At 31.2% G+C, this 14,593-nt stretch overlaps 1 protein-coding gene across 5 annotated transcripts in view; it reads left to right on the top strand.

Annotated features, from left to right (window-relative positions):
• Positions 1-14,593, top strand: part of LOC108905221 (catenin delta-2) — a gene marked incomplete at its 3' end in the record, with an annotated part of 112,089 nt that overhangs the window by 32,024 nt on the left and 65,472 nt on the right. For 2 of the 5 annotated variants that reach the window (XM_018708011.2, XM_018708012.2), the window contains 2 exon segments: positions 678-736; positions 6,574-6,639. In XM_018708011.2, the coding sequence (XP_018563527.1) occupies positions 705-736; positions 6,574-6,639 (98 nt within the window). 5 annotated transcript variants of the gene reach the window in all.

Genomic DNA, 14,593 nt, shown 5'->3' with positions numbered 1-14,593 from the left:
TAATGTATTAGTTAACATCTTGAGTATATAAAACACAGTAGCAAATACAAGGATGATACTTTATTGAAAGGAATTGATTAATATTTTTTTATATATTATTATTTTTTGTTAAATATTTACCAAATTACAGTTTTAGTGAGGTACCAGTATATAAAGAGTAATCAATCAATTTTTTTAATTTAAGAAAAAATATTTTATTGGATTTGTGGGATTTGTTGCTTTTAAGTTAACATGTGCAAGTTGTATGTTTTCAATACTTAACGACATATACAGAAAAACCATTTTCTTAAAATATTTAATTTTAAATAACTGCCTAATTTTATTTCATTATTTAAAAAAATGTGCTTGTAATGGATAAGAAAAAATAAGTTTTTGTGTTTATTTTAAAACAAAATCATTACAGTTCAGTAGAATCTATTTAAATATCATTTTTTTCATTTGTGACATTTTCTGCTTTAATAAAAATCGATAGATAACATTTTGTCAAATTTTGATTGAAACTATGTCCATACCTTTGTGCTTTACTGGCAGCAAGGGATATTAATATTCAATGATATTTTATAATTTAAAATTTGAGACAAATATGTTTTGGTACAACATTACCAATAGTAGACAAATAACTTCATTTGAATATTTTTTTTCCTTATGATTAATATATGTTTGCATGTATGTCACAGGATAAATAAAAAATAACAGCCTCAAACATGTCTTCTAGTCAACTTATGGATTCTTGTGTGTAAGTAACCATGTTTCATATATAGTAGTAGTGTTTTTAATTTTTTTCCTCATTTTTAATAGACATTGCATATAGATAACAAGAACATAGAATACTTGTATTCTTCAATTGTATATATTGTACTTAAATATACGGATCATATATACGGTGATTTTAAGTAAAAAAAAAACATCCTAACGTTTGAAACATCAAATATTTTTACCTTTTATTTAATAATAGTGAAATAATAAGAAATGTGCTGAAGTGGTACACTACATTTTTAATCATACATCTTTTTCCATTATTCTCAAGCCAAAAAAACTATGAAGTTTTTTAAGCTTTGTATGTCATGCTTTGTAAAAATCAGTTAATGTTCACCAAAATTTCTTAAATTTCAAAATGACCCTACAAATGTTTTACTTTTATTTTCTTATTTGGTGAAATACATGTCACTCAACCATGGTACTGTCAGTCTTTCTGATAGAAACAGTTTTCAGTTATATGAAAAATTTCTGCAAAATGCGCAAATAATTTTAAATTTTTACAAATGTAGATCCATAACTTGAATAAATGTTAAAATCTTCAGTCTCAGGGACAAATTTAAAAGAAATGTGAACTTAAGCAATATTTAATATTTCATAACATATATTTGAAAATTTTAAATTAAAAGAAATATTGTATTGTAATGAAGCAGTGTTGTATGGTTCAGTATTTATTATATACAGGGTATTCCATAATTAGCCTCGTAAAATCACCACATGTTTATACAGGGTGATTCAGTCATAATGTCATTAATTTTAAGAGCAGATAGAGAAAAATGAGTATAATACGATGGCGTGATTAAAAAAAATTAAATGCATATTTAAGCTGAAAAAAAATATTTTCAAATCATTATTTAACCCCCTTTTCGCCTTCTTAGCGGGAGTTATGGGTTGATTTCCTTCATTTTTAAAAGTCGAGTAAAAAATTTTTTTTCCGATTTTCTGTCTTTATTAAGCCTTCCGAATACGTGATTAAAATTAATGACATTATGACTGAATCACCCTGTATATTCGCCATACCCATTTTATGTCAACCACAGCAAACTTTTACCAGAATTTTTGGAGTTCACTTAAATCTGAGTAGCAATCGCTCGATAAATCCTTCGTAGCCCGCCTCAATTAGTGAAACTAACTGCTTCGAATAGAGACTATTTTACAGTGAATATATTTGTCATAACCATTAGAAAATGACTTTAAACGACCCCGCACAAACCTTATAGATTTCAGGACCCGGTGGATTTGTCTGTTTTGATATTTTGTACTTGATATCCTCCTGATTAAAAGTGTCAATGGGCGCAAAGTCAAAAATGAACAGTTTTGGGATACCGAGGACCGAGGAGCAAAATCTCCTAAAATGAAACATTTCTTGGGACGGCACGGTAAAAAGATATACGATTTTGGATCATAATAGATATTTAAGTACATTATTTTCATGTATATTTGGTCCAATTAACTTCCATAATCCATCTACCTTAATATATATAGGGTGTCCCATTTTAAATTACGCACCTGAATATCTCATCAGGGAAGCCACCAATCCGAAAATAACCCTTATGAAAGTTGTTAGGTTTGGAGGGGGGATATCGGATGGTGACTTTCAATTTGACCTTGACCTTAACTTTCAAGGCCATTTGAAGGTCAAATCGAATTGTTTAAATAGGAACCTCTATTATTAATTATTATTATATATTATTCTCTCCCGGATTCGGAAAGAATTTTACGTTTAGATAAGTTATGCAAATAATATTATAAATTACATTTTAAAATAACATTTATAAATAGTTTGTTGAATAATAATAAGGAAAAGAGCGAGCCGCCGCGCCGCTCCGTTTGCAACGCTGATGGCCTACGCGAAACTTATTTCTTTTTTCGCTGACTGACGGGCGTTGTTCCACAAAATTGTTGACAGACCATTTTGTTTGTTGTTAATATAACAATTAATACCCTCACAAAAGTTTTGAAGTATAGAAAATGAATTGCACATTATTTATTTTTTGTACATAACTTTTATTTATATGCAATATAGAATTTGTATAACGATTTTCAGCCTTAGTAAATCCATTTTATTACCTCGGTAGGTACGACAACTTTGATAGTGTACCTGAGGCACCTGTTCTCGGTTTTGCTTGACTGACGAGTATGTTTGTGTACACAACTACTGTAATCAACTATAAAAAAACTAGGCAACTTTTTTGCTTCTGGCTCTCCGCCTAGAAGGTTATTATCGTACGGCCCCCTTAAAACCTTATAACTTTTGTTCTGGAAGTTTTTCAATTGGAGGTGATCCTGCAAAGTTATTCGGGGTGATTGATTGAAATGAGACACCAAATATATATATGGGTGTCCCGAAATTAATGCAACAATTTTTATTTTTGCCGAGTAGCTCCCTTTTTTTGGGAGTTACAGCCCCCTGAAGCCCGCCCCTAAGAATAATCTTTGTTTATATCTGTTGTACGAGAATCACTAAATTTGATACACAGGGGTTTTATGACATGTGGAATCCGATGGTCCTACGTTTTTTGGTGGGGAACCCCCTTAAAACAATTTTTCGTGGGCCCCATTGTCTTTGGAGCTAAAAAAATTTGGTCGCATATTTAAATTTCTTAAAAAATTATTAGTCCATTAGAAAGCCATTAAATGTAGAAACTTTTTGTTTTCATACTTTTTTCGTTAAACGCAATGTTTTCGAGAAAAATGTCAAAATGTGATCGAATGCATATCATGATTCGGCATTTTCCTCAAAAACATTGCGTTTTACGAAGAAAATGTCAAGAGACAAAAAAGTTTCTAAATTCAATGGCTTTCTAGTTAACTTATAATTAAAAAAAATCAAATTTGCAACCAAATTTTTCTGGCTCCAAAGACAAGGGGGCCCACGAAAAGATGTCTTAAGGGAGTTTCTCGCCAAAAAGCACTGAGATTCCACGTGTCATAAAACCCCTGTGTACCAAATTTAGTGATTCTCGTACAACATGGTTTTGAGATATAAAAAAGACTTCAGGGGGCTGTAACTCTGAAAAAGGGGGCCAGTTGGCAAAAAGAAAAAATACGGGTCTCCTAAATTTGTCTTAAGAATCTATGACCAAATTTTGTTGCATGAATTTCGGGACACCCTGTATATATATACAGGGTGATTCAGAACTTATCCAAAAAAAAATTCTGGATGTACAGGGGACCCTTACAAATACAATTTTGTAAAGAAAAAATCAAAAAGGTCAGTTCAAAATTGATTTAAAAATACACTTCTGCACGGCACTGGAAACTAGTCCACTGTAAAACCTGACCTCGCACAATGCGATCGTTATGGCGGCGTGATATAAACGGACAAAAACTTTCGCAAGGAAAGAAATATGTAAATAGAATTTTATCCCACCTATTTTATATCGGCAAATTCAAATGCTTTTGCCTTTATTAATTATTAATAAAATTAATTTGTGTTTTTAAATAATAAAATCATTTGACATACCCGATGCCGCAACAGCAATTGTTCAAAATTTTATCCACTCACGTGTAAACACATTTGGGTCCGTCTTACTCACTTTCTACGAACTAACACAAATGATGTCTTGTTTCACCATAACACAAACGCTTCACCATAAATTAAAACGATATCCATCACGAGTACACGCAAACCATTTTTGACACTAACTACCCATTTTTGACACCAACTACTAAAAACGTATTTTAAAAACCACAGATAACAGGTAAATACGCAACGACGATTGCAAAATCCGAATTCCGTATTCGGAGTCGATGAGGCCACGTGGCGAATGATGCTAGAGATTACAGTTGTCCAGCTGTGTAGTGGTTTAATGTGCTATAACTTCTATAATTTTTTTCTCAGAAATTATAAGGATTTTACAAAAATTTTTTGTACAATATTGACTCCATTTCTCATGCCGCATCTATTCCCAATTTTTTTTGATAAGTTGTGAATCACCCTGTATATACAGGGCATGGTATAACTATAAATAGGTATGACATTGCGCATGTGGCGGCCATGTTTGATGACGTATCATGGTGACAGGCTCCATCTCTTTTTAACGTGCGTTTCGCTTTTCGCGCCATTTATATGAACAGTAGCTGTCAGAATCTGTGTTCTGTCAGAATCCGTTTAACCACAATATATTTACTAGCGTTTAACTGCGTTGTTTCTTTGTTAAATAGTTGTTTTATTTACTGATACGTAACAGTGATAGTTATTAAAATGCGTTGTGCAGTGTTTAGGTGTAATTCAAACAATAATTGCAAAAATTTTGACTCCAACAAAGAAGGCGTGCGTTCAGAGTGCGGTTTTAACATTTAATATAATTTTGGATCTTTAAAAGTGTTATATTTAATAACCTGTTTCCAATAATTTTCAATTCAGAATTTTAATATTTTTGTAAAATTGGAAAAATCGTCAGAAATGGAAAAAAATTAATGAAATCTCCACTTTCTAAAAACTGATTGACTGAAAATGATTACAAACTGAATCCTAAAGGTATGCTACTTTTATTTCATTTTCCTAAATTCTTATCAAGTGAACTTGTTACATGCCTATGATATTATGATATTAAATTTAAGAAAAAAAAATAGTAAAATTAGTGTTAAAAATAAAGTAGTTTGAATTTGAAATTAGTTAACAGTGAAAATACAGAAGTATCTGAAAATACTTCAAAAATAAATCTAGCACTTTAACTCAAGAACAAATGGGCTGCCAAATTTCTTATTCTAACAACTGAATATCCACTGAATATTATGGCCCATTTACACGAGGCCAGTTGTGAAGACATTCCATTAAGCCAATCCAATGACAAAGTTGAAAACAATCCAATAAAAATTCAATTGAAATTTACACGTAGGCCAGTTCGCCATCCGCTAGTATCTTTGTTTAATCTATGGTCTAGTATATACGGTTGTGTAGAATGGATAGGCGAAAAACTTTGAAAGCTAAATTGAAAAAAGTATTAATTTTAACACAACAGGAAATACTCGAAATAATAGAGGAAGAATCAACTGTCGAATGAAGATGATGGGTCAGACCATGGAGATCCACAATGGGCCAATCAAGTCTTATTTTAAGAGAATTAGAAACAGAAGATCCTGAAGAATACAAATTGTGCATCTCGGCACTCCATTTAGACAAAACCATGTTGAAAACTGATTGCAAACTACACAAAAAAAAAAAACAAATCCAAGACACGTGTGTCTGGCAAAAATATAGGCGACTGGCTTACTGACTAGGTGGCTAGGTGGCTAGGCTAGGCTTGGCTAGGAACGTACGTTCTGACAAATGCTATTACACAAGCCAATCCACTTCTTGCGTGGTGGGGGACGCTATTGGCTCCTAAAATTAGAAACCGTTCTAATTAGTGGAGTGGCTTGGGACAATGGCTGGAGACATTCCATTTACAAGACTGTCTCTATTTAACAATGCCAATGTTGGATTGGCTTAGTGGAATGTTTTCACAACTGGCCTTGTGTAAATGGGCCATTAAGCTTGAGAAAGTATTACTATTTTTCCTATCTTCAGTATATACATAATTTCTAAAATATGTTGAAATCCAATCAGATTCGTCTTACTCTTCATTTTTTTGTGGCAGATTTCCTGTGAGGTAAATGACACCATTATCACATAATTGCATGACATGTAGATTTACATCCCATAATTTTTTCACAATCATCATAATAAGGCAAACCCTCATTTTGAGTATTCCAGTTTAAATTGTCACTTGCATCATTGAAATTCTGCCAATAAGGTCAGTGTTATTTTTTCTGCATGCCATTAATGTATGTTAATGCTTTGGCTAAAAAAATTTGCTTTTATAATGGCAGCTTGGTCAATAGGAGAGTGGAACAAAGACAGGAACACAGCATCACCCACACTGAAGTTACGCAAAGGTAGGCATGTCGATTTTTTTCACAATTTGCAGTTAATAAGTAACTGTGTCTGCTATTTATTTCGTATCTCTTTTACACCTTTAAAAATTTTAGCGGTATGTTACTACACTTCTGATTTTTGGAAATATTTGTATATTCATATTTCATATATGTATGTATACAGGGTGTATCAGTTCGAGTGAATGAAACTTTAACCACAAATAGAACTCAATAAATAATTCAGAATTGCCTTATAAAGCAAGGGTCTAAGTCTCACCATTTTCACTGTACAGGGCCGTATTGGTCGGTTGTTAAAATCATATTTACGAAATCTTTGGTATGCTTATAACAAATTCATTCACATTTGGTGTGTTGTTACCATTTACACAAGTGTATAATTTACAAGTTTTTGTCGGTCGGTCAGTGGCGTAGGAATGGGTAGTAAAGTGGGATTTTTTTACCCCAACTTCTACGAGAGTGGCCTAATCATTTGGGATTCATTTTTAAATTCCGTGGACAATTCTACATAAAATAGTATACTTGTTGAAAATCTCAGTTGAATGGGAGACCGTTCTTCTGATAAAAAATTTAGTTTCTTAAGGATAGGAAATAAATTTAAATTAATATTATTATGTCACGCATTAACTTAGATACAAAACAATATTAAATAATATGTCTACATCGGCGAAATGACTGGTAAATTCTAAATATAATCTTGTTTGTATTATTTATTGCATTATATTCCGCGGTCGAAATTATAGAGAGTGACTCATCGCTAGCTTTTGGACTAGTAAGGGGGATGAAGCGTGCCGGGAACGAAAATCCATTGGCGTGTCTGCGTAAAAGGCAATAAGATATAGAAAATATTGAAAAAAGGATAATAAAACATAACATCTAATATTTTTTTACGATTTGCTATAACCGGCACTTTGATTCATTTTAATTATTACAGCATTTTAAAACGTCTCAGTTGTGTTTTTTAATTTATAAATTTATTATAGCCACAGAATTAGAACCATCGTCTACGCTTATACTATGACGTTTCTCAGGACGGGTGAATCAAGTCCGTTTTCACCCACTAAAAAAGCATTTCCCTATTCCCTACCAAATGCAAAAGACAGAGATAGAATATAGATCAACGTTCAATGTAACTCAGTCTATAGACGATTATAGATTCTATCGATGTGCGTAGCGAGCGGCACAAAGAAATAATATCGAACCGTTATAAAAATCATTTTATATTTTATACGCGTTATGGTAATAGTGTTTTTATATTATGTATGAGTCACTCTCTATAATTTCCGCGGAGTATAGTAATGTGATGAATTCCCCTCTTCCCTCTTTGAGCTCATTTTTTTTGTTGCGCTACAGTGCAGTGGACTACATATTCAACGGCACTTCCTCTAAAATTTCATTTGCGCTATTCTGAAGCAATTATAGGTATCCTTGCTCATTCAACGGTCCGTTTGTTTCAAACAAGATATAATTTCTTTAAAAAATTACACTTACATATTAATTTTAAACCTGCGCTTTGCGTCCATTAAGTATCCGTACTAATGATTGCCATGAAAAAACAACTAAGCAATAGACTTATCTGTCATCAGGAATTGTCATTTATTTTTAAGAAATGAAATATTAGTGTTTGTAAAAAAATGAATGAATATTTAAGTCTTATCAATCCCAAGTCTCGATCTCTATCGTCATTATTTATAATTGTAACTTAATGTTGAAAGTAGGTCTTTTAGCGTCGCAAGCAATCCAGTAAGGCGCCGCGAAACCGACATTGACATAAAAAAAATTATGATATTAAATATTAATATAAAAAATTTCAAAAAATTATCATATTATTTAGACACTTGAATAAAAAAAAATAGGATCATTGTTGATTAACTAAAAATTTTAGAGTTCACGTTAGCATTCAAAGTCGGATAATTGTTTTAAACAAATGTGTTAAAACTATTTTGCTTCGTATAATCCTTTTGACAACTATACTTACGAGATCATCTTATTGCGATATCTTAAATAGTTATAACTCATTTAGTTGACAAAAAAATTAATATTTGGTCAAATAATTTTTTAGGGAAAATAGGCTTTGTTTTTATGAGTATGTTAGAAAGTTACATTAAAATACATTAGCTAGCATTTTAATAAAAAAATCCTATATTGTTTAAACAATTCGAGTAATCGGTTGAGTCAAATATTTATTGCATAGGTTATTTATTGCTTAAAAAAATCGTCTTGAAGGATATTTGTAACTTCCACAGTTTATGAGATAGTCAACAACAGTCAAAAACTGAATAATATGAAGAAAAGCTTAATTTTTTATAATCAAATTCATGCAACTAACAATGTCTTTATGTTAGAAGGTGAATTAAAAAACATTAGCTAAAAATTTTTTTCGTTTAAATAATTTCTGTAAACAAATGCAATAATTATATTCTTCAAATATTTTTTTGCATTTCATTCTTTACAGTATAGTATGATTTAAAAAGATTTGTTTAAATTTTTTAATTGTTTATAGTAGTTGTTTTATTTTATATATACAGTGTGACCCATTTGAAACCGAGACACCCTCATAAAACTTTTATTTACAGGGCGATTTGGACCAACTTTATTTTGAATTGTAGAGGGGAGAAAAGTGTACTTTAGGACCAAGTGTCATCCTCTTTATACAAAAACTAAGGCCTACCAGATCATTTTTGGACGGTAAAAATGGAAGAAACCATATTAGCGTTTTTTTAGAAAAAATCTGAGTACACCACTGGATTAAGCGAACCTTAAAATGGGCCTATACTAAATTTCATAAAAAAAATATTGCATATTAATAATTCTGTGGCAAAATTGAAAATCACATTGTTTTTGAATTTTTTTCGTCTGACGTCAAAAATAAAAGACAATAGGTATAGTTGTTACTATATCAGATGGAACCGTATAAAAACATTTAACTCATAAACTCTACGGAATCCATAGGCGTCCAGAAAAATTTTGCCTCGTCTCGTCTAGATATACTATATTCCAAGCTGTATTCCTATTTAGTTGACGATATTCTCTATTTTTTTGTAAATAATATTCCCGAAGTGCACCTATACGTCGTGATTCCATAATTACCATACGATCGTTCAAGTTTTTTATGTTTAAAACCGCATTGTACTAAAACATATCGTAAAGTATCTATACCCCGCGGTCGAAATTATAGAGAGTGACTCGAGACATAATATAAAAACACTATACCATAACGCGTATAAAATATAAAATGATTTTTATAACGATTCAATATTATTTATGTTTGTGCCGCTCGCTACGCACATCGATAGAATCTATAATCGTCTATAGACTGAGTTACACTGAACGTCGATCTATATTCTGTCTCTGTCAGTTGCACTTGGTAGGGAATAGGGAAATGCTTTTTTAGAGGGTGTAAACGGACTTGATTTACCCGTTCTGAGAAATGACATAGCATAAGTGTAGGCGAGGGGTCTAATGCCGTGCCTATAATAAATTTATAAATTAAAAAAACACAACCAGGACGTTTTAAAACGCTGTAATAATTAAAATCGGTCAAAGTGCCTGTTATAGCAAACCTTAAAAAAATATTAGGTGTTATGTTTTATTATCTTTTTTCCATATTTTCTATATCTTGCCTTTTACGCAGACACGCTAATGGATTTTCGTTCCCGGCACGCTTCATCCCCCTTACTAGTCCAAAAGCTAGCGATGAGTCACTCTCTATAATTTCGACCGCGGAGTATAAAGATTTATAACTATAATCAGGATAATTATCTCGGATCAAGTTTAAAGTAGGGACTTTATTTTCTTTACACATATTATAAATTGTGCGCCGTATTACATCTCTGGTAAAATCGTTAATATTCTATAATTTTGTATTTTTCCGTTTCCCCTTTGTACCGTGATTAATAACGTCTCATTATTTAATTACGCGATAAATTGTCCTTTTTGATGTCTTACAATTAGTTAATTCGCTAATCCATTTCCTAATTTCTTTATCACATTGTTCACTATTTTCTGTTTTCAAATATTCATATATACAGGCATCACGAGAGGGACATAGCTTAATGGGAGATAGAGGACATCTAGGATAACTAGGATCGCCTATAGAAATAGCTCCTTGGCAATTCTTTATTGAGATACAGGGTGATTTATGATTTTTGGTCAAAACTGCTTTATGTCGTAATTTTGGTAGGGAATGGAATAATGGGTTCGTATATGGTAGGGTTAATGCACTCACGATACTTCATGTATGCATGTATAAAAACAAAAAAAATCCAGGTCTGGACTGCAAAAATTGTTAAATTTTTGTGCAAGTCTAGAAAATAACACTGTATGTCCTTTTTTGAAATTCCGATACGATATTCGGAAAGAGCATAAAAAAGTGATCTTAAAGACGTGTTTATTTTTTTGTTACACTTTCGTGGTTATTTAAATAAGCTATTGAATATACGAGACTACGGCTTCTAAAACTAAATTACGTAAAGGACACATGATAAAAATGGTTTTGCAACTAAAATTAACGAAGGTTTAATTCAGGGTAGATGTTATAAATAAGCATGCATATTTTAAACCTCATTTTCTTTAAATAATATGTATTCCATGTCCGGACTGCAAAATTTTTAATTATTAACTCTAGAAAACATCGCCCCGTATGTATTTTTTTTGGTATTCCCCATACGATTATCGACAAGAACATAAAAAAGTAATCTCAGCGACATGTCTCTTTTTCTTGTTACACTGATGTTTATTTAAATACGCATGATAAAAACACATGACAAAAAATAAATTATAATCCGTCGATTTCGATTGCCATCGATACGTCGAACAATTGGAAATTTGGGTAAACGAGTAATAGCTGTTTTACATTGATAATTTATTCATCAATAAATTGACGAAGTTCTTCATCAATTGATTCACGAATTTATTGTTAGACAGTGTGGTTTTACACTGCTACAGACTTTGTCAAGTTTTTTGACGTATGAATCAGTTCTACCAATGAATCAAAGAAGCAAATAAATTTCGAAAATGTCGTCTTTCCACTCATAATTGTAGTGATACAACAGCGGTACCATTCTGACACATATTATATAAATATGTATTAGTTTTTGTAAATAACAAATCAGTAAAAACAATGCAAAACTAGCACGACGCCACACAATTATTTACATATTCCAATAACATAACCTCATTACTGATCTGAGGCTGGAAATCTGTTGGGTTGGTACTTCCGAACTTCACGAAGAAATTGACGAAAATTAGAACATGCTCTAATTCGTCAAGAACTTGATGAATAAATTGATGAAGTTATTTGACAGCAGATTTGGTGTATTACACTTGTCCAATTTCTTGATGAAGCGACTTCATCAATTAATTGATCAATAAATTGTCAATGTAAAACAGCTTTAAGAAAATGTATCGAAGTTAAGGGAGGTCACTTTGAAAATTTGTAAAGTAAAGACACCTATTATTTTCTTTGTGTTTTATTGTTATTTGTTTTCCGTGTTTTATTAAATAGTCTTTGTTCCTATTTGCTTTTTTAATTTCTATTTTTTAGAAATCCTATTTACTAAAAGAAATAAACTACTATTTTTATCATGTATCTTTTACTTACTCATGTCATGTGTTTCTTACTCGTATATTTAAGTAATCATCAAAGTGTAACAAGAAAAAGAAACATGTCGCTGAGATTACTTTTTTATGTTCTTTTCGATAATCGTATGGGAATACTAAAAAAATACATACGGGGCGATGTTTTCTAGAGTTACAAAAAAAATTAAAAATTTTGCAGTCCGGACCTGGAATACATATTATTTAAAGAAAATGAGGTTTAAAATATGCATGCTTATTTATAACATCTACCCTCAATTAAGCCTTCGCTAATTTTAGTTGCAAAACCATTTTTATCATGTGTCCTTTACGTAATTTAGTTTTAGAAGCCGTAGTCTCGTATATTCAATAGCTTATTTAAATAACCACCAAAGTGTAAAACAAAAAGAAACACGTCTTGAAGATCACTTTTTTATGCTCTTTCCGAATATCGTATCGGAATTTAAAAAAAATTCATACAGAGTGTTGTTTTCTAGACTTGCACAAAAAATTAACAATTTTTGCAGTCCGGACCTGAATTTTTTTGCTGTTATACATGCATACATGAAGTATCGTGAGTGCATTAACCCTACCAAATATGAACCCATTATTCCATTCCCTACTAAAGTTATGACATAAAGCAGTTTTGACCAAAAATCATAAATCACCCTGTATCTCAATAAAGAATTGCCTAGGAGCTATTTCTATAGGCGATCCTAGTTACCCAAGATGTCCTCTATCTCCCATTAAGCCATGTCCCTCTCGTGATGCAACACCCTGTATATTTAAAATAATACGTTGATTTTGTACGTTGTACGTCTTTGTTTTTAAACTCTTGAGATTGTTTCGACGCTTTCGACAAAAACCGGTTCGACTATTTGGGGATTTTCCCGGGTTATTCGTTTTCTTCCGTTTCAAAGGGTCTCCAGAAAGGCGTACTAATTTACTAGATAATTACATATAATATTTATTTTAATAACTATTACTCTTTACTGATTACGATATGAACAAATAATAATATTAATTAATAATATACCAACAATAAATATAACGCGCCAAGCACTGCTCTCTACGGCACTGGCAAAGCCTTTGACGCCAAACTAATTATAGAATACCATGCAAAAAATGATTTACGTCCTAGTGGACCAATCAGGTGTTTTAATTTACTTACCCGTTTTAAAATATAATATGTAATTTAATGTTAAAAAATAATACTATTATGCATATTACATCCAAAAACTCGATTCTCATTAAAATAAACTTTATACATAAAAAGTATGTCATTTCCTGAATTTTTTTACATAAAAATATTGTTTTTTTAAATTTAATTGTTTATTGGTATCATTTTCAATAATTATTTACTTTATATTATTTACTTTTTTTACAAAATTAACACTATAACAAATTAATAATTAATTATTGCAAAATGGACCGTGCAGTTATTATTTTCATGCGCTACTCTAGACTAAAAAAAAAAACCGTTAAAATTGGTCCACAATTACCGGAGATATCATAACATTTTCGAGCAGTTAAGATTATTGAAGTCTGGGAACGTTTCTGTCTTATTTTCCCCACCACATTCCAGGTGTAAAAATGTATTCGAGAACGTTTTTTAAAGGGTTAAAAATTACTATAAAATGCATTTTTTTCGATATCTTTAACCGTTATTATAAAGTTTAAGGGTTGATTGATTTATTCCCGAAATTTCAAATCTTAATGTTTATAAATAAACAAGTTATGAATTTTAAAGAAAAACGCTATCGGCTAAAAATGGTCCTAGAACAATTTTTTTTTTTAAATTCGTGAAAAATTACCAGGATTACGAATATCAAAGCGGCTTTCTTCGCAAAGTTATTAACGAAAAACATAAACAAATTACACTATTTGTTTATACGCCCTTTTGAGGAGGTTAACCTATGAAATTACAATTTCCAATTGCATATCTTGAAAAATAAATATAAGTCAAGACGAAACAAATGAGCCCTCATAAGGCTCTTTATTATAACGCTAACAACCGCGTTTTTGCAATTGAAAAAATGCTGTTTCTAATAAACAAATGCAAAAACTCGTAAACAAATAAATATTTTTTTACCAAATTTTCAGGTTTCTTAAGGAGGTATATCGGGGTCCGAGGGAAGTGAGGATCGCAGGGGGGGTCATATGCTTTTCTTATGGGACTAAAACCCGATGCCAACTTGAAAAAATTAAATTCTATTGAAATTATTTCAATCTACTCAATATGTACATAGCATACATATTGAAAATTAACAACATAAAAATATCATATTTAAGTACATACATAGTTTTAAATTATATTTAATGAACGCATAAACACCATGTAGATGTGGCAACAGCGCTAATAATCGAGTGCAATTGTACA

Source organism: Anoplophora glabripennis, unplaced genomic scaffold (assembly GCF_000390285.2).
Source record: "Anoplophora glabripennis isolate ALB-LARVAE unplaced genomic scaffold, Agla_2.0 scaffold68, whole genome shotgun sequence".
Taxonomy (NCBI): domain Eukaryota; kingdom Metazoa; phylum Arthropoda; class Insecta; order Coleoptera; family Cerambycidae; genus Anoplophora; species Anoplophora glabripennis.
This window is presented reverse-complemented; position numbering and strand designations above follow the sequence as displayed.